We start from the raw sequence: 20,817 nt of genomic DNA on the forward strand, positions 1-20,817 counted from the left end.
TCCCACGCCGTTTCATTCCTCCTCTACATCCTCCGTGTGTCCTCCTCCAGATTTCATTAGGGATGTCTGTGGGCCTGGGCACCCCGGTCGGCTTCAGCACAATCAGCTGGTCCCGGGTGTAAACAAAGCGGCCATGTTGTTGCTACGCAACGGTGCCGTGACTTACCAAAACTCTTTCACTTAGCATGATTTGAGAGAGTGTAGTTTAAATGACTTATAGTCCACACACGTGAGAAATAAAAAGAAACTTAAAAAGTTAGAAATAAGACGACGAACGACGGAGCAACTGCAACAGGCTGCACACGTTGGCGCATGCGCACTAATCCGTTACAACAATATTGGTGATAGTTGTAACACTTTTTAAAGAAGCGTTACAACCCACCCTGTCAGCCAATGTTTAGCTAGCTGTATTACCATTGTGGTTTGAAATTAGAAAGGAAAGAATGCATCACATGTTGCCTGAGAAACTATATTTCAATCTAATATAAATCAAACAATTCTATCTGCAATAGTATAGATACTAAACAAAAAATAATATTGGTCAAAACATTTAGTTTCTTACCTCAAAATCATTTTTTTCTCTATATATTCTGAATGTGCCTCTTTCCAGACTTGATAACCACCATGCCTGATCGGGGAAGAAGTAGGTAAATACTGAAATGATCACCTAACTCCTATCTTATCTCTATTTGGTGGAATTGGTGTTGTTACAACTCTCCCCATGTTACAACCAAGAAACATCTGGCTCGTGATGTAGCCTACAGAACATTCTCCACTGAGTTATTGCCTAAAACCTATAAGCACTTTTGAAAAATAAACTACAGAAGTAGGAAAGGGGACTATTGCTTTATTGTTCTAAATAGACATTATATTGTTAGTGTACAGTTGTGGTTTTAGTACTTGCTTTTAATTTGCTTTTATATTAGTTCCAAAGCAAAAGTCTTTGTTACAGTTAAAAGTTTTAAAGTTTAAATAAATAAGTGAATTATCGGAGTAGCCTATGCTGTCTTGTCTTCTTCCCTTGTTTCCCCCTGGAGTTGATACTGTTGTAAACCTCATTCACTTAAGGGTAACATTAGCTTAGGTTGTGTGTTGGAGATCAGTAATTCACTTGAAAGATATTTAATTTGATAAATGGTTTAATTAGGGTTAAATTTAGGGGTTGACGAAAAAAAAATTAATAAAAATAATTTTGACTAATTGAATAAATAATTAACAGATTAGTCGACTACAAAAATAGTCATTAGTTGCAGCCCTAGTATTTATTAAGTATACTTTTTTTTGACATCAACTCACGAGGTCTGTGATATTCTTGTATTGGACTGAATATGTAACATTTGTAGTCAACAAATGTGGGTACTTTGTATAAAAGTTTGAGAACTCTAGCAAAACAATTCAGTGAGTTATAGTTGCTGAACCAAAAAGTGTTACAACCATACCCCATCTCCCCTACTATAATGACACACTTTCTTTTTCCTTGATAGAACTGAAACAGTTTCACCTAGTATGCAAGCCTGTAACAGTATCATTTTTTTCATCATTCTAGTGTGTAAACTGCGTCGCAATGTAAACACCGCCTCCTGCAGAGAAATCGAAACCTATCTGTGAAATAACTACGTTGCTCTAGTAATAATTCTCCCATTTTGAGTCCAGATCACACTGCCAGCAGCTCAGCATACCTGAACAAGTCAGTTTCGGAAATGGCTTTTAATCAGCAGTCACCTTTTTATAACCCAGTAAGTGATTCAAACTTGTGTTTTGTGAAGGATTTAGCCTATTTTCCAGACAGAGGGAGTGATGAGCGGCTTGCAGAGGGGGCAGGTTCTGCTCGGGCTGTTTGAGGCCCGTCCCGTTACTGGCTCGTATATAATTTAAGATCAGGTCGGAAAAGTTCCACGCAGGAAAACGATATAGGCTACAGACTACCAGCTTTATCCTATTAATTTCAGCTCAGGCGCTATTGCAGTGTAATCGTGCGTTTTCTGCGACTTGCTTTTAATAATAATCTTGTCGAGAAGTGTGAAACGAGACAAAGAGAGTTACAGACTGCTGCTTTCTAAATCTGAATTGTTGGCTGAGAAATCCTTAGAGAGAATTAACGTGTCCAAGAGGTCGTGACAGGAGGAAAACAGGCAAAATATGGATCATATTAAAACCATAACGTCTGATTCACATTGTAGCCACTAACAAAGGGAAATTCAAAAAGTAGCCACAAGCGGAAATATCAGCCTGTGTTGGCCAATAGCTTGTAGGCCTGAAATGTTACAATGTAGGTATGTTATGTTTATTGAAAGTACGTATGCCACACATGTAGAATAAATGTGTCAGGGTTATAGGATTCTCGACACATAATGAGAGTGTTGTATAGCCTATTCTAATCACTAGAGTGTAACGGGACAGGAAAGATGTGAGACAGCTCCTCAGAATTGTGAGAGCAGCTGTGATCTCCATGTTTCAGTTATACAATATGCAGGACGGCTCTAAGCTGAGGGAGAATGATGAATATGATACCAAATGACAGTAACAGAATTTAATAAATCTGTATCAATAACCTGCAAACTTGTTGGCACAAAGTTAACATAAACAGGAACCAGGCTTTAAACACACTCAAATCAGCTTTATTGGCATAAATGTAAAACAACAATATTGCCAAAGCTACAAATAAATTACATAAGAGCAATTAATTTCATTAAATAAAGTAAAGTAAATAAAACAGCAAAAGTGTGTGTTAAAAAACAACAAATATATTAAAATTAAAATTAAATAAACAGATAAAACCGTAAACATGTGTGTGTATATTAATTGACAAGAAATAAAAAATGAATTAATTAAAAAAACTACTAAAAAGTCAGTATCAAATGTGAACAAAAAACGACTCATACTGCCACCTGCTGGTAGAGAGGGGAGACATCCATTACAGTGGAAACCACATTAAAAATCAAACGGAGAAACAAAAAAAGGAGTTTTGCAACAACCAAAAGGACCATTATTTGTTTTTTTTTTCCTGTATTGTTTTTGGATTCGAAACCAAAGACAGAAATATGGCTCTGTATCTAAATGTATTAAAATAATTAATGAATTCTGACTCTAGGCCAAGTTGCGTTTTTAGATTGATAGTGAAAACATAATCTTGATAATTACTGCATGCATCAAGATGCATCACCTCAAGGGTGGGAATTTCTAGGTACCTCATTACGATTATGAGGCTAAGATGCAATTGTAAATTGAATAGGATACAGATGTATTTTTCTCACTGTTTGACTATTTGGTACTTTTAAAGCAAAGTATTTGTAACAATCCAATGCAGCTATTTAATGTTACTTCATATAGATGTAGCTAACATTGCATAGCATTACTACATTATTACAGCGTTATTACTGACCTCTGCTGTTGCTATTTTTATTTATGAGGCTGCTGTTATTAGTATAGAGTCAGATACAGGCTGAACTACGCACTTTACAACGATCCAGCCAAACCACGTTCACTCCACCTTAATATATCTGTTCCTTTTTTTGTCTCCTATAGTGTAGTAACATGTTTGTGTCTTGTCCTGTAAGTTGATTATTGTTATCTAGTACTGAGCACCATGGGCCTTTTAGAAACAGCATTTCGTTCATTGTGTCCTCGATATGTGGATGAATGGAGCCAAATAACATCCTGCTCAGCTTCCAGACCGCAGTCTGAAGAGGAGAAGTTTTCTAGCGCTAACTGCCTTTCTAGTAGTTGGAAAACAACAGACTTTGATAAACGGACACACTGTGACCTACACTGTTCATTTACATCCAGACTGAAGCGTAGCGCTCATGTTTTCCTCTGCTCCGCCGCTTTCACCGCCTGCCACGTAGCCGTCCTCTGAAGAAGGAGCAGAGGACGCTCGCTAAGCTACCGCGCTGCACAGTGTGGAGGTGAAAATCATTAACTTGAGTTACACATTGACTTTACTGATCATGTAAAGTTCCAGTAGCAGCAGTAACTCACTCAATTGCCTGTCTGTGGTAAACAGGGAGAACCACATGTCTACGTTGTGTGCACCGCACAGACGGTCCGGAGCTGCACTTCCGCATTTCTGAGTTCCGCCTTTTTCCTTCTGTCAACATTACGTTATAAATTAACCTCTAGATGATAGATTTTTGACATTTGTTAAGCGATTAGAATCGTCCAAGTCCGCATTGCGATGCATCTAAATATCAATTATTTCCCACTCCCCTAGTTTATACCCCCTGTCTCCTTCTCCTAGGAGAGGTCATTTAGCTGACTAAATGTCTGCCACAATTCGTCACTAACAAAATGACAGTATCTCTGTCTTAGACTGGGTTGTTCCTTTAGTTTCAACTAACATCCTCAATACTTAAGTTCTTTCAGAGATTATGATATTCTGTGTTTGTATACAAAAATATAGGTAGTATAATTTAGGTTTAGGCTTCTGTATGTACAGAAGGAGCAAAGTTGATCCATTTCCATCTTTTTAGAAACCTTTCCAGATCTAACCTCTGACAGGTGTGGACTAAAAAGGACTGGAGACAACACAGGCTTCATTTATTGTCTCCAGTATACTTGCAAAAAATATATTAGCAGTTTGAATGAAAAGAAGCTATTGACATGTAAAATCATATCCTTTCTAGATAATCCCCTTCACTGGATCAATCCATGGTGGTCTGCAGGAGGGAAAGTCCATCAGCATCAGTGGACGAGTCCTGCCTGGAGCCGATAGGTCAGACAACCCTCTTCATCATCATTTCAGTTTTCCTTTCCTGTATTTCTACAGCTGTTAGTCCTTACATGCTCTTCATTTACATGGGTTGGCCCATAAGTTGTTGATCTGCCATCTACGTACATCTATACTGACATATATCATGACTAAACATGTGAAAAACCCGATGAAGGGACATAAAAAAAGGATCCTTTTGAAAAGAGAAGTATTCTATATTTTCACCTAAGGGCTTATTTAGATTTTGACTTTGTAAGCAGAAGTTGGAACAAACATTTATGTATGATTTATGTATTTTAAGATTAATATGTTTTGATCGTCTCGAGTTAAGATCTACGTGGATATTTCACACCAGCTTGCCCGGTCACACCTGTCTGTTTACCTAGAAAAGCAACTGTGCTGCCATTGAATCACTTAGTTTCATCTGAGCGTGTCTCAGAGCAGCCTGAAAGTCCTCTTTACTCACTGTAACCATGGTTACAATGTAACCATATGTTCTCTGTATTGTCTCATATTGAGAATTTCTTCACTCCACCAGTGGAAAAGATGGAGAGGAGTTTGTATAATTAGAGGAACTGCTAGCAAGACTTTTTTCCTAATGTTACTCCAACACAACAACCTCCTCTCTCCATCTTTGACTCACATTTCCACCGGCACGCAGCAACTTGCCTCTCAGAGCGAGAATTCTGTTTCCGTTTTTTTATGACCCTGGCTAAGGGGGGCAACAGGAGTCACAAACACCTAAGATCTGCAAAACAAGGTTTATAGCAACTAAGGTCAAGGAGAGAGGAGTCGATGAAACAGGCATTTAAGAAATGAGATGTCCTTGGAGCTTTCATTATTTTTCAATATTTTATGTGAACCATGAAACAATTTTGGGAGCATTTTCACTTTTAAACGTATACTAGACTTAGCAAGAGTTCAGCCTTATTTTTTGATATATTGTCAATGGAATTGACAGATGGAATCTGACATCTAACATTTTCAGTTAGTCTTAAAGACAAAATTAGTGGAAATATATGGAGAATGTATTGCCATAATTTCTAGATTATTAAAACGTGAATAAAAAACACGTATGGACAACATTAAACTAAATATAAAAGTAAACAGAAGGGGAGAAGGCCTTTCCACGTCAGTCCATGCCATCAGATACAGACGTCCAGCACACTGAGGATGCGTTCCAGGTCTCTGCAGCTGTCTGGCACTAGGTGGGACATCTGAACCACACTGTGACTATTGAAGGAAAATAAATGAGAAATAAATGTTGCAGGGAGTAAAATATAAAGTTAACTATAAAGGATGCCTCACTTTGTAAATGTAAATGCTCCGTATTTGTATAGCGCCTTTCTTGTCTTTTCGACCACTCAGAGCGCTTTTACACTACATCTGCATTCACCAGTGATACACATTCATACACTGAGCCTAATGCCGTATTCAGACCAACCGCGAATTTTCGCCTCGCACCACTTTCCTCGCGCGAGTACATTCGCGGCAAGTGTTCACACACAACGCGAGAAGGCGGTTTTAACGCGATAACGTGAATAAACACAACTCACCTTTACTACAGCTGTATGAACCCAAAGTAAACATTTTGCTGTGATTAAATAGCAATAAACGGATTAAACTGATGCCGAAATAACTACAATATGATGCAGATTTGTTAAACATGAATTCATGCTTTGTCAGGTCTGTCAGCAAGACAACTTCTAAGATGTTTGTTTTCTGAATGGAGTTTGGATCGATCAGGGCTATGCTATGCTAACTTGGTCACAGTAAAGTACAATGATAGCTGGAATAAAGTTACATACACATGTTTTCTGAACTCACCAGGTAGTTCAACTTCCTCACTTTCTTTTCTTCCAGTAATTACCAGTTTTGTCCGTTTTTTATATAAATATGAAGTCGTAGTCCAACAGAGCTAACGACGCTAACAACAACACTGGAACTGGATGTGCACGGAAGCTGCTGAGAAGCTCCAGTGAAGATAAATCAACGTTGTAATCCAAAAAACTAAAGTAAAAAGCTAATTTAATAAAAGCAGTTAACTCTGAGCTCCTCCCGCGAGTAATCGGCGTAGTTGTCAGAGCAGAAACCGACCAAATACTGGTGTTTATTTCTCCATTGGTTGCAGCGCTGCTCCCTGCTCCCTGCTCCTCTCCCCCAAGTTTAGCAGCTCTCAGCCGACCAGCAGATTTTCAATCCCCCGCTCTGCCTGGTCCTCTCTACACAACGCTCTGAAGCCTCTGTGACGTACGGACAATCTCAACACTGATAGGCTATCGCGACTCAGCGTCATGCGACTTCTTCGCTTGAGTAGAAAATATTCAACTCATGCGGATTCCTTCGCGTTGCCTTCGCGTCGCCCGACAGGAGATCGCGGCTCTTTGCGTTGACTTTGTAAAGTCACCGCCCCGAACGCTCGCTTCGCTTTTGGTCTGAAAGCATCATAAGGGCTCAAATAGAAACTAACATTCACACACAGTCATACACTGGCGGAACAGCCACCAGGGGCAATTCAGGGTTCAGTATCTTGCCCAAGGACACTTCGACATGCAGCCTGGAGGAGCCGGGGATTGAACACTGTACATATGTGTGTTTAGTGTTTTCTTTAAATTAAAACTGCGTTCAGCACCATCTGCTCCTGTCTCCAGTCACCTTCCCAAAATCTGCACTCATCACTTTACAAAGAAGACAACAAGAATTCCTGGTTTAAAAAGCTCACTCAGACACAATCATGTTCTCACCTCAGCATCCAACTGCTCCATCAGCGCCCTTATAGACTCGTGTTCAGGAGACAGGAGGGAGAGGGAAGTGTTACAGCAGGGTCCATCAGTGCTTGCAGCGTCTCCTGTGGGATGACTGCAGAGTGGAGAGTTTTATGTCCCAAGGTCTAGGGGTGTCCTGGATGTAACGTAAATGTGTGGCCTCCCACTCTTCCCATTCCCAAACAAGGCCAAAACCAAAAGGTAAAGAAAAGACAAAGCTCTAAAACTAGGCTTCTAAGTCCAAAAACAGGAGAAAACGGTGCAAACAAAGAAAAAGGCTTCTCACTCCTACTCACTGCTAGTAGCTGACACAATATAGCTACGACAAAGGAAATTGCTTCATAGCAACAAAAATGGCAAAGCCAACAAAACCAGGTTGTCATAAGACAATCAGAAGGACCACGATAAACTACTTACAATCTAAGTTGAATATAGTCACAACCGTTCACTATGTACAATAAACACAGACATAACACACAGTCCTCAGGCAGGTTGGGAATGGCAGAGAGAGGGGGAGAGTTCCTGTCAGTAGGGCTTAAGATGGCTGCTGTCATCCAGGTGCCCAATCAGGAGGCTCCAATCAGCTCAACAGGACCAATCCAGTGTGTCCACCTGTTCTCCAGTACCTGCATACACTCACACACACACTCTGATGGAGGAGAACAGCTGACAGTGCCAGGAGAGATAAACAAACAACAAAATATGACTCCAGGGTCATAACAAGAGGCAAAGAGTGTTTACGCTGATCTTTGTTCCCCAACATGGACCCCGCAAACTGCAACCACTGATTGGTTTCATCCTACAGAGTGGTGTTTGTGTCTGCATTCATTTCGTTTTAATAGTGGGAGGCTGTTGTCCTAAGCACGAGTTTCAAGGCTTTTCCTCCTGTGTGCCTGCATTATTCAGGATGTCGTTCATACGCTGCTTTGCCTTGAACACAGATAAGTCATACTGCTTTAAAATATTCATTGATGCTATAAAATAACAATCAGTACAGGAAAACGTGAGCATACATACGTGGAGACCCGTTTCCCAGTGTACCTGGACTGCTTCGTTAACAACTGCTGCATGTCTTTAGGGAAGGATTGTTGATTGATGTTTGTTAACTATAATAAATAATCCAAAGGCTCAGTCGTGGCAGTGGAGGTACTGTATGTTGTTCCATCTGCTCTGTGAGGGAAAGGTAAATATTCATCCTGGTCTCATCAATCTGTGTGCAAGAAACGTCATCTTTAAACTATAAACTGCGTGCAGGTGATACGCCAATCGTTCCCATTAATGTCTGTGGAGGGCAGATGCAAATAAAATCTAAGCATCACCTTTACCAGTCATGCCGTCACCAGCGAGGCTCAGTTTGGTTAGCTTTAGGAAAACACTTAAGTTGAATACCTTACGTAACATGATGTGACGTAACTTTGCCCTATCCACCTCCTTATGTGGACTTTGCTGCTCTTGCCCAAGAGGGTTAAGGCAGTGCTGAAAAATAATGACTAGACAAAATATTGACACTTTGGACCTAATTTGGACATTTTCACTTTCAATTTTGTTGCCAGTGGTTTAGACATTAATGGCTGTGTGATGTGTTATTTTGAGTGGACAGCAAATTTACACCGTTCTACAAGCTGTACACTCACTACTTTACATTGTAGCACAGTCTCATTTCTTCAGTGTTCAAAAGATAAAATCAAATATTTACAATATGTGAGGGGTGTACTCACTTTCGTGAGATACTGTACATGACACAAATTAAAACACTGCCACACAATGTATAAGAAACACATCCCAGCCTAAAGATCTGAGTGAATTGTTGTTTTATTTAACTTCATTTATTTAAGGTGGCCTGGAAACCATTATGTGGGAACAATAAATTCAATAAGTAATATTAGCATAATTAAAAAAGCCACTAAGGTGTCACATATTTGAGAGAAAATGGAACAAGGGAGCAACACCTCGATATATAGATGACAGTCAATAAGAATAGTCAATGTTTTTGTGTTGTCCTTTGAAGACAGACAATGTAATATCAGCTGTCAAGTAGCCATAGCAATAAATGGTGATTCATGGTAAAGTTAACTGTTAACATCTCCACATAGCCTAATCTAGTGTAGCAAATTACCACATTTATATATTAAAAAACTTTGAAGCATTTCAAGCCTTGTGTAGTATAATCTAAATAACTAAATGTTGTTGTATAGTTTCAAGTTAACTTACCTCCAGTAACGTTATAAGCTGGTGCAGCCAGAGGCTACCAAAACGCCAACCACACAAGCCCCCGGAGGGCGTGGTTTCAGAAACCAGTCACCTCAGCTCCACCCACGACCCGCCTCTTTGCCCATTTTTGGTTATCCAGGAGTGACGCGCTGCCAAGATGGCCACGGCCAGCTCTGCCAAAAATGAGCTTCGAAACCAATATTATGTAGCTGCAGTACCAGAGGCGTCAGTTTCAGGATCGCCGCAATCCTGAGAGCGCAGTTCTAGGACCGTAGTTCTTTTGCGACAGCACCATCTAGTGAAGTGGTGGTGTTAACGCACAGCAACACAAAGGAGGTTAAACCTGCCTGCTAGCACATCGCACACACGGCCGGGATTGCGGCGATCCTGAAACTGACGCCTCTGGTACTGCAGCTACATAATATTGCTTCAAAACGGCTCTTCAGAAACCAACGGGTTATGCCACGGACACTACGTCCATTGTTTTATGATATAGTATCACCTGTTACACTTTAACCTCATGACGTGTTCATTGTTCTCCACTGCTTATGGCTGTTTGTATCGCTGTTTCGTCATGTCATTTCTAGATTATACCCCTAGTTTCTTGTCCTTTGAATTTACACCGTGGGACTTTTATGGATTTATCACCTTCTTATGTATTGTTTGTTGTTGACTGCCTCACGTCGTCTGTCAAGTTTCAAGTTTTCACCTTCTGTAAATAAACACCTCACATCTTACCGGTCAACTTTCTGTGTCTGCATATGGGCCCAGATTTCTGTGTATCACCAAAACATTGCTCCACACCGCCATGGGTGATTAAAACCAGGGGGTACCTTAAGGTCATTTCCTGCTATTCATTATTTGGGGATTATTTAAATTGTTGTCTCCCCTACACTAAAGTCCCATAGCTCTCTACATAAATAGTTTACTGCCGGGCTAACAAGGCAGAAAAAAAGTCGTTAAGCTGCATTTTGTTATTTAAGTTCTTATAATAATAAAAAGCTACAGAATCTACTATTAAATGATGACTTCTGTTTTTCTCCAGGTTCCATGTGAATTTACAGTGTGGTTCACATAGCAATGCAGACATTGCTCTCCACATTAACCCACGGTATGACAGTCACCCTGGTTATGTGGTTACCAATACCTTCCAGCATGGAGCGTGGGGCACTGAAGAGAGAAAGACCAACTCTCCGTTCCCTGTTGGCTCTAGCTTCAGCCTGCTCATCACAGTCTCCCGCGATTCCTACCAGGTCTGTAGGGCCAAAACTGCTGAGAAATGATCTACATGTTAGAGTATCATTCTGACAAATGTACACAATTCTAGAATTTAATTCAAGCAGATATTATTTCACTATGTTTAGACATCCTGGTTGTGAAGTAGTTACATTTGTGTCTCTTATGTGAGTGCAAAAGGTCATTTTGAGCACAGATATATTTTCCTTTGCCTGCACTGAAATTATATTTTTTACAGAAATTTAAGCGAAGAACAATATAATAACCTTTTCCTGCACTCTCACTCAACTTGACATGTTAGAATGAGCCACAATTTCGGCCAATCAAACTTAGATTTTAGTGGTTGTTTTTTGTTTTTTTACTTTCTTTGCATGGTAATAATTTTTCTAAAAGATGTAATATAAATAAATACAAAAATAAGACGAAATATGTACATGGAAAAATATTTTGTGCTCAGAAATGAGACACAGACATAATTCCATATTTTCTACCTCCAGCTGAATGTCGGTGGCATCCATTTGATGGAGTACAGACATCGGATCCCATTTCACCAGGTGAACACCATCTCTATAGGCGGGAAAGTTGAAATTTCCTCCATTGCCTTCCAGAACTCTATGGTAAGGATGCCAGAATGAATGCAAAAAAGGTGTATGGCATTAATTGTTTCATGTTCTGTATGTCACTGCTGTAGTCACAAATAATCCCAAACCTCATAGATAAGTCAACATGAAGATATAGTATATTAGAATATTAGAGTATACTATAGAAAGATGAATGAGATTAAAGGGGTTTCCTTTTGTATTTAGTTCCCTGGACAGGTGGCATTTCCTGCTCAGCCTGCGTTTGCTTCACATGTAGCCTATCAGACCCAGGCTGGCTTCCCAGCATTTCCACCTCAGCCTGGATTCCCCCCACAGCCTGGATTTCCCTCGCAGCCTGGATTTCCTCCTGCAATGGCTGTGAGTACCATGTAGGGTGGAGTTACAGTTCTACAGACATTTAACAGAGCTGCTATGAGGGCAGCCAAACCTTATTTGTAGAGTTAAAGGGTGAGTTCACACAATTTTCAAGAAACACAAATATATTGACTTCACGCTAGTGTGGGGGGGAAGGGGTTTCTGTTCTAAAGAAGCATATGGGTAGTTTAACACTTGGCACTTCCTATACATTCACACATAAACCAATGTGTGATGGCATACAGTGCACTACAGAGCCATGTTTCTTTGTTTAGACCATGGTTTGATAAGTATGTTTCCCAGACATTATTCTTTATTATTCAGTATGACAGCATCTCATTTATATTGTGTGTAAACTTGTTCCAGCTCTCCACTGAAGTGAAGCTATATGATGTCACTACTTCACATCCACACTACTATGTCTTCAAACTACCAAAACCTCCTTTGAATATCACACTAGAGCCTGTAACACACCTTTTCTGTACCAGATCACAGTTTACAAAAAGTAACTACTGCTGCACTGCTCTCTACAGAATTGAACTTGGTACTTTTGAATGGTACTTTTCTGGCCACACCACATTCAGTGATGTCACAGCAAGTGTATTTCATTTCACATGCTTTTTCAAAGAACAGCTGTCTGGAGTGATAGCTAACCAGCAGAAGTTTGAACATTTCTGCTTTGCAAATTAATGATACTCTTAGATTTAAAAAAATTAATAGATTGTGAGTGTATTTGTATAATTAATTAATTCCATTTCCATCTCTGTACAGGCTGTTCCATACAGGAACATCATAAGTGGTGGACTTCAACCTGGCAGGACCATCACTATCCAGGGGACTATTCACCCCAGTGCCACAAGGTCTGACTTAATTATCAATTGTTAACTGGATTTCAGTTTAAAACAAAAATGATTGAAAAGAAACAATATAACTTTTTTTAACTCCAGATTGAGGACTGTGTATGTAGAGTAGTTAAGAAAATAAGGAATTAAATTAAACCCATAAAAGACACAATACAAAACAGTCTACCATAAATATTTGCACTGATTGCAATGTATTACACTTTCAAACTGTTTGCGCCACATTTCCAGCCAGCCAGTAACTACCCTAGTTGTTTGTAATTCCCTGTACAACTTCTACAAGAGAACAGCTGAAATTGCCTTGTGTAAATTTGGCTGGAATACTAGCACACTCTGACAGATGGTAGCCCTTTCCTGCCCACTGACCTACACAGAGATCATACATCTGTCCCAACAATGTCCATTTGAATCTAGATTGCATGCTCTTAGGCCACACATCTTCACCTAGACCATACAACTAGTTAGCTATTAGTTCATACTGACAAGGATTTGGTCATAGGTCTTTTGTAAGTTAACATCATACATCAGAAATCTTGATCATTGAATGCTCAAACTGAACTGAATAAAGTGCACCACATATTGCTGCAATCGCTTAGTATTGAAACACAAAGGAGATACATAGTGACTTGTGAATTTATGAACTTTACATAACAATTTAAATCAGCAATGCATAATTCAGGGAGTACTTTATTAAATGTATGCCTGTGTGAAACTGGTTAAATTGCCACGGAAAAGAGGTAACTAAAATCACAACCTTGCTGCAAGGCTTCTAAAAACAATTACAGAGAATCTAATTTATGGTATGGGAACATAAACCACATCCAGTTGTTTTCTGTGGTGTTAATGCTGCTTTCTAAAAATCACCAAAACCTGTGGACTTAGATAAAATCTAAATGAGTTTAACAGTATTCATTTTACTCATCTACTTATACATTCAGTAGCAGAAAAGAAACTGAAAATGGATTGCTATGTGAGTCCAGAAACTACTCTTATGTCCTCTCAAAACTGCCAACAAAACAAGCTGCAGGGATTTTATTTCTCAGCACCCAGGCCCTCAGCTGAAAACTCTTACATTTCAAATGAAGGAACCAGATTTCCTCTGAATCTCTGTGGATGACGGCTAGTCACATAACAGTTCCTGATATGGGTGCAGCCTTTCTGCCCTTCACACGTAGCACCAAAGTTTCATTCTTGGCTTTTCCTTGCATATTGAGAACTGAAAACAGTTAACAGTAACGTTCCCTTTTGCAACATGTGGTTGCAAAACCAGATCATGTGGTGGCATGAACTGTTAACTTGCCCTTTAACTGCAACTGCAGTATGTAGAGTTGTGAAACATATCAAATGTAGTAACTAGGCTTTAAGGGAATGTATCTTCTAGGATAAGGATTATCTGAGAAGGTGATGGTCTGTATTTATTGGTCAGCAGGCGAATGCCTGACAGGATGAATCTCAGGGTTTTTTCTCCAAGCAGGAAATGACCGCTGTTACATCCAGCCTAGGGGAAGTCTCAGCACAGCGTAAAATTACTTCCCTACTTCGCCTCTCGCAAAGATGACCCAGCAGCAGCTACAGTCCAAAACAGACAGGATTTATTCATAAATCATGCTGGAAATGGGCGTTGGAAACAAAATAATAAACCAAACCATACCTTACCTAACTTCAACAAAAGAAAACAGATTAAAACACAGGTAGCTTATCTACCTCCCTAACATAAACAGGAGACTAGACAACAGCAGAAAAGGCTTCTAATACCTACAGCTATCAGGACTGCTCTTTTAGAAGATCATCACATTGAATCAGCGATTGCTAAGCAGCACAGCCCAGTCTAAAACAGCACGACAGCAAGTGAACCGGCATTGGTCTGTGCCATTTTAAAGTGGGTGTCATCAATCTCCAGTCCAATCACCAGCTAACACCTGCAACCCAACATATGGGGAAAACACAGAACAGGGTGAACAGCATCACCCTCATGCAAATTTTGACACATGTTCATAATACTGTTGTTTAGAATACTCATTGTAAACATGGGTACCGTTTCTCAAGTTTAATTAAGCGATCTAATAACACACCATAGTTCAAGTTGCTGCCCATATAAGTAAACTCCTAAATCATCCAAAAACATCAAATATGGGCCCAGCACTGAAATTTTCATTTCCTCAGTGAATCATTTATATAGAGAATATTCTGTGATGCTTCAGACTTAGAGACATTTGTGTAGGCCACTATATGTAGAATTTAAAAATGACTTACTATTAGGGATGGTAGTATTGACCGAAACAGCCCAGTATCAAGTAGTATTGAAACGTTTCCAGTACTTCATTGATACTTTTTGTAACCAGATCGCGGCAAAAAATACTATTTGTATGCTTTTATTGCAGCCACACACGCAACAACACACCGAAAGAAAGAGAAGGGCATGGATCTTTTTCCTTATGTGTCTGCACGCGCCTGGTCAGTGCGTGATTTTAACAGCTCCCCACCTTCGGCTGTGGTCCCACGCATGTTCATCACTGTTGCAAGTTCATCACCACATGCTTGGCTTTCCGTTGGTTTCATCTTCTGGTGTCATTTAACACTTTTCTGTACATTTTATTTGCTATTCACATCACTTGTCACTGATCGATCATTCCATCATATCAATTCAACGTTTTTGTGGCGCAGCAGCCATCAGCTGATTTCAGGGAGCCTCCGGCTGCAGCTGCTTCAAAAGTCGTCTTTTTGGAGATTTGCAACTCACCACTAAAGGAAAAAGTACTTGTGGAATTCCGTTTATTGATCGAAAGTGAACAAAATAATTCTCCATTGTTTACTTTCAACAAACGTATACATTTTTTTACTTAACCCTTTAACGCCTGAATTTTTATTAAAAAAAAAAAATGATTTGTGTTTTCATTTGCTTTCAAGCTGATGTTAAATTAAGTGAAGATTGTTAATTTGTCTTTAGAACATAGAAAAGATATATTCAGGTGTGATGTAGGTATGATGCCAATTAGTGACAACAGGCATAAACGAGAAACCAGGGCTTGCAAAAGGCAGTCTGCAAGGAAGAGGTATGATGCAAATTCGCGAAAATCAGCGGCAAGGGCTTAAATTTGTTTTACACAATTCATTTGGTCACCAAACTATTTCACTCCTCCTGTCTCATTCAAATACAAAAAAAAACACAACTCCTTTCTTAGACTTGATAAGGGTCCTGCACAACCACTGAAAACAATACAGAATCCTTTTCACCGGCTAGGTAGTAGTCTGTAAAAGCAGGATCATGTTGTAGTCACTATTTCCTCTGTGTTTCCTCTCAGGTTCCATGTGAATCTTAGCCATCAGTCTGGCATCGCTCTGCATTACAATCCACGTTTCAGTGAGAACATTGTGGTTCGAAACACCAAGCAAAGGGAACAGTGGGGCAACGAGGAACGCGGCGGAGGGATGCCCTTCCACCGGGGACAGCCTTTTACGGTACCTTTTACATCCACACACTGACCAGGTGTAGGTGGAGCATCACTGGTAATATCCCTGCATTTACTTCAACAGTGGGTTCAGAGAAAGTTGATAGACCCCATCATATCTCTATCACTTGAGCGTATAGTGTAGTGCATAGTTAAACGATCTCTCTCAGTCATTGTGCAGGGATACAATTTTGACTCCAGTGTTATGTTAATTACATGAGTTATTTTGAGTTTTCACAATTCTAAGCATAAGTCAATAATTAAATAAATCTCAAAATTCTGAGAATAACATAAAATATATGAATATATTCATTTAAAATTCTGAAATTGTTCCTCTGCAGTACACTAAATCAGTCAGTGTAGATGCAGAAATCACATTGACATCATGTGAATTTGAGTTGATCAAATCATTCAGGCATCATCTGACAGATTTACAACATTTCCCCTTCGAACTGTTTGAAAAAAATATTGCCCAGAAATGTCTGAAGTAGATGGAAGACATTTCCTAGCATATATGTTCTACCATCTTGCAAGAACAGTACATGACTGTAGTAGTCTCTTGCATCAATAATCCAAGATTCAGTAAGAGAGATCTGCTTCCCACTTGAGCCAGACATGTCATATGTTTGGAACCTTGGCAACTCCTAGTGGTAGTTTAAAAAAAGACACTGTGGCTAGTTTGTTAGTTTTACTGCTATGAGGGAAGGTCTTCAAAATATGTGATTTTTAAATGGCCCTTTTTTTTCCCTTTCAGTTGACCATCTGTTGTGAGAATAACTCCTTCAGGATTGTTGTCAATGGGATGCAGGCACACAACTTTAGGCATCGTTTCACTCCCATCCAACACATTAACACCCTGGAGATTGATGGAGACATCAGTCTGACCTCTGTGATGGTGTAGAGATCCAGGACCTCTGGCTGGTGTTGACATCACAACATGGTTTTGGTGACCACAGCTATTGCATTTATTAATTTTTTTTCCTTTTACTTTTTCCTTTTACATTACTTTGGATCTTGTTTATTTGTCTGGTGTATTCATAATACAAATAATCATTCTCATTTTTTATTATATGCTATATATTTCTTGAAAATATTGGTCCTTTAACGAAAAATCCACCAATTGTTATCAGGTTCAGTAAATTAATAGTTCATTCAAAAGTTCATTCAGCTAAAATTTAATCTGGGATTTGTCTTAAGTATTCTCTGCAATGTAGTCACTTAAGTGCAAGAGCATAAGTTGAGAAAAAAACACAACACTTTGTTTTTACTGAACATCAGACTGAATGCAGCTAACAAAGGTGGATTTGTCAAAAGTTCCACCAATATTTGAAAATTATAAGAATCTCTAACAAAATGCTTACAAGTGCAGGCTAATTGTAATAATTAATGCTTTGTGAAACATTAAAATTAAAATATAGTTCGACAAATCTGTGGATTAATTCTTTCTTATTAGATAAAGGGTGAGAAAATGAACAATAAAACGTTAAAGAAGCGTCAAACATAACTGTACCCTGGTCATGTAAAAACAAGACTAATAGAGTACAGCCATGCCGGGGTTAGCTCAATGCTCACACATTTTAGTTTAGAGTGTTAGCATGCTTATATTTGCTAATTAGAACTAAAGGCTGATGGGAAAGTCATTAATTTTGTAGGTGTATTTTTGGTATCTGGAGTATCAGATAAATGGATTTTTTTGATCTGATGATGCTAGAGGTAAAGTTAAGAAATAACAGGTGTGTTCGGTCTGGGAATAATTAGATAAAAATGAAAATACAAAACAAACGTTTATCTGTAATTTGTTTCAATTTGTTCTATTTTTGACCGGTTTTGTATGCCTACAACCCGTTCTCACTCCCCGACTTGTCACATATGAACCCATCGTGTCGGTTTGTAACTATATAGCGTCATAGGTCAACGCAGTGGGGGAAGCCCTGTAGCGTCACTTTTTGATGGTAAAGGTAGGTAAATGATATTTAACAGAACGGACTGAGTAAGGAGGTGGTTGGAGTGAATGGAGGGCCAAAACCCTGACTTTGAACAATGAAGACCTGTGTTCATGTCCAGTGTGAAACAAAAAGTCAGTATTAAATATTTTTATATTTCATTTTATATAAGGTTATTTCTTTTCAAGTCTTTCCAAGTTTTCATCTCATATCAACTGTGGCGAATATGATTGTAGAAGTGAGCACTATATTATATGAAATCTTATTATTATTATTATTATTATATATGCCACATATGAAAAAAGAAAGAAAAGAAAATGTAGGCTACCTGTTTTGCAAGATCGTGTCAAGCTGGGTTCAAACTCACTAGAGCAAAAACACCTCCTTGTTGTGACACATTGCTTTGCCTAGGAGCCACTTAATCACTCAAAATTCTCCAATTTCTAGATTAAGTGCTTCAATGAAGCATTTTGTTTTGGGCTGATCTGAAGCAGCTGGTTACCTGAGCTATCTAAGAAAATACCCAAATATGTTTATCAATGCGATCTACGGGGGAGCTAGGGTTTTTAGGGAGTTTGGCTCCTCTTAATAAGCCCTAAGCTCCCCTGAAAATATGATTTGTGATATTTTGGGGGGGTTCTAAAATATTGACAATATGCTATTTTGCCACATATTTCTATTTTTCTGTACCATAATGGATCATGCGTCGGGCTTCATCCAGTCAGAGGGAACGATCACCAACCATCCTCTCCCTCACCCTGTAGGCTCCAGAGCCCCGCTCCCCCTCTGGTAGACCTACCGTGGGTTGTGTTGCCAGTGGAACCGGCGCACCAGACTGTCAGTGGTCGTTCCCTCTGGCCAGTGGCGCCGCCAGGGGGGGCCCCGGCCACCCTAATAAAATTGGTGGCCACCTCAGGTGAGAAGCAAATGCATAAAACGTTATATACTGTATATATTGTGTAACCTCTGCGTTTGAGTTAAAAGGTGCTTAGCAGCATACAAGTGTTGTTATATTAGGCTCTGTCACTTTAAGAGGGTAACCTCTGACCCTAAGGTGTGACAGACTATGATCTTTATTTTAAGAGAGGCCTCTGATTCGTTTATGTAGATGCCTATCACATTTTTAAAATTTTGATTTGTTAAGGGGCGGGACTATGTTTTAAACACTATAATATCCTTTGTGGGGTTCATCAATGGTGATAAATGATTTGAAGTATATATTTTATGAACTTTTAGAGTCGTTATTACACTTAGTAGAAGTAGCATTCCTTATGATTTAGCTAAAATATGTGGTGAGAACCGCGTTTGTGTGCAGAGCAAAGTGTCTGAAGAGGACAAGAGGTGTAAGAGATAATTCGGCATAACAGATGTGGTAGGCTACCTGCTGAGATTTGCATCCACCTGTCTGTCTGGTAAGACGAGGGGAGGAGGACTGTGTATCTACATAAATAATGCTTGGTGCTCAAACGCAGCCAAAGTGGATGCACAATGTTTATCAGATGTAGAATTTTTAATGCTGAGATGTCGGCCATACTATCTTTGTTTCTGTCGTTGCTGTTTACATTCCTCCACCTGAAAATTCAAAAAATGCACTACAGCAACTGATATTTTATTGTTGCTGGTGGTTTTAATCACAAAAAGCTTAGAACAGTACAACCCATATTCCAACCAGCATGTCCACATCACCAACCAGAGGAACAAACACGCTGGACCATGTCTTTCTCTGCTTCTTCAGCCCACTTACACCCAGCTGATTAAATGGGTCAAGCCAACAATTAAAACAGTTAAAGTGTGGACAGATGAGGCTACAGCAGCTCTGCAGGACTGTTTTGGGAGCACGGACTGGAGTATGTTCAGAGAGGCCGCCGCCCAGGAGAGCCACATCAACCTTGAGGAATATACATCATCAGTGACATCATACATCAGCAAATGTGTTGATGATGTGGGGAATCGCTAAAACGCTAAAATCATTCCCCAATCAGAAGGCCTGGATGAATGGAGAGGTGAGGGCTCTATCCAGAGCCAAAACAGCCATGCGATGGTAACTGGATCAAGTTAATGTTCCTGATCATTTGGTGGGTTATGTGTTTGTTGCTCCAATTTGTTTTCAAAATTATGTACAGCACTGCTAATGTGGTTCTTTCTTCATCATTGCAGACGTGTTGCAACATTAAGACTTTGTGAGGCTTCATCATCATGCTTGGAGACTGCCGATTTGTATCAGATGTGAGAAAAAGTTGCTGTTGGTATTCTGTGATGTGACAGTGGGAATATCCAAAAGGTATTACTTCTGAAGTGTTTGTCAATGAAAGGCTTAATGTCCACATAAAGCTTGGTGTCCATCAGACTGATGACTCCTCAGGTTGTTAACTGGCAGTAAAGGCTGCTCTGGAGAAGACTGAACAATGTGCTCAGACTCTCATGTGTTTAGGGAAGTTTGGCCACAGTCCCCTTTATTAAACTAAACAAAGAAAAAAAATACTGTGTTTGTGTCTACATGTGGTTCCTTGAGAAAATAGTGCCATATTTAGATTTGTCTATAAGACTTTTTCTTTCTTTTGGATGGCAGCAGGTTTCTATTTGGCTTTCTCTTTGTTTGTTTCTGTTTGTTTCAGATAGCTAACTGCTTAATAACACTGAGAAAGTTTCAGTTTGATAACTTTAGTAAAACAGATGTAAAACAGAACCA

The 20,817-nt window shown here is 39.4% G+C and overlaps 1 protein-coding gene and 2 long non-coding RNA genes across 3 annotated transcripts; 2 read left to right on the forward strand and 1 right to left on the reverse strand.

Moving 5' to 3' along the window:
• The first annotated feature begins 1,585 nt into the window (after nucleotides 1-1,585).
• Nucleotides 1,586-17,612, forward strand: LOC123986233 (galectin-9-like). The gene is made up of 8 exons (XM_046074383.1): nucleotides 1,586-1,736; nucleotides 4,623-4,711; nucleotides 10,730-10,937; nucleotides 11,418-11,537; nucleotides 11,727-11,879; nucleotides 12,648-12,736; nucleotides 16,039-16,195; nucleotides 16,940-17,612. The coding sequence occupies exons 1-8, from the start codon at nucleotides 1,701-1,703 to the stop codon at nucleotides 17,084-17,086; spliced, it is 999 nt and encodes a 332-aa protein (XP_045930339.1). The 5' UTR covers nucleotides 1,586-1,700; the 3' UTR covers nucleotides 17,087-17,612.
• LOC123986241 lies at nucleotides 5,169-9,922 on the reverse strand. Its single transcript, XR_006828825.1, has 4 exons — nucleotides 9,685-9,922; nucleotides 8,491-8,643; nucleotides 7,453-7,567; nucleotides 5,169-5,941 (listed from the first exon to the last, which is right to left on the reverse strand). It is a non-coding gene; the product is annotated as an uncharacterized LOC123986241 (long non-coding RNA).
• A 927-nt stretch (nucleotides 17,613-18,539) lies between the features above and the next one.
• On the forward strand, nucleotides 18,540-20,611 carry LOC123986240. The gene is made up of 3 exons (XR_006828824.1): nucleotides 18,540-19,044; nucleotides 19,864-20,203; nucleotides 20,286-20,611. It is a non-coding gene; the product is annotated as an uncharacterized LOC123986240 (long non-coding RNA).
• Nucleotides 20,612-20,817: the final 206 nt, after the last annotated feature.

This window comes from Micropterus dolomieu, linkage group LG17 (genome assembly GCF_021292245.1).
Source record: "Micropterus dolomieu isolate WLL.071019.BEF.003 ecotype Adirondacks linkage group LG17, ASM2129224v1, whole genome shotgun sequence".
Classification (NCBI taxonomy): domain Eukaryota; kingdom Metazoa; phylum Chordata; class Actinopteri; order Centrarchiformes; family Centrarchidae; genus Micropterus; species Micropterus dolomieu.

What these genes read in the sequence shown, in the direction of transcription:
- LOC123986233 (XM_046074383.1), top strand. Translation starts at nt 1,701, where the DNA reads ATGGCTTTTAATCAGCAGTCACCTTTTTATAACCCA. An exon ending in TTGCCTTCCAGAACTCTATG is followed by an intron (nt 11,538 to 11,726) that starts GTAAGGATGCCA and finishes TTTTGTATTTAG; the next exon opens with TTCCCTGGACAGGTGGCATT. An exon ending in GATTTCCTCCTGCAATGGCT is followed by an intron (nt 11,880 to 12,647) that starts GTGAGTACCATG and finishes ATCTCTGTACAG; the next exon opens with GCTGTTCCATACAGGAACAT.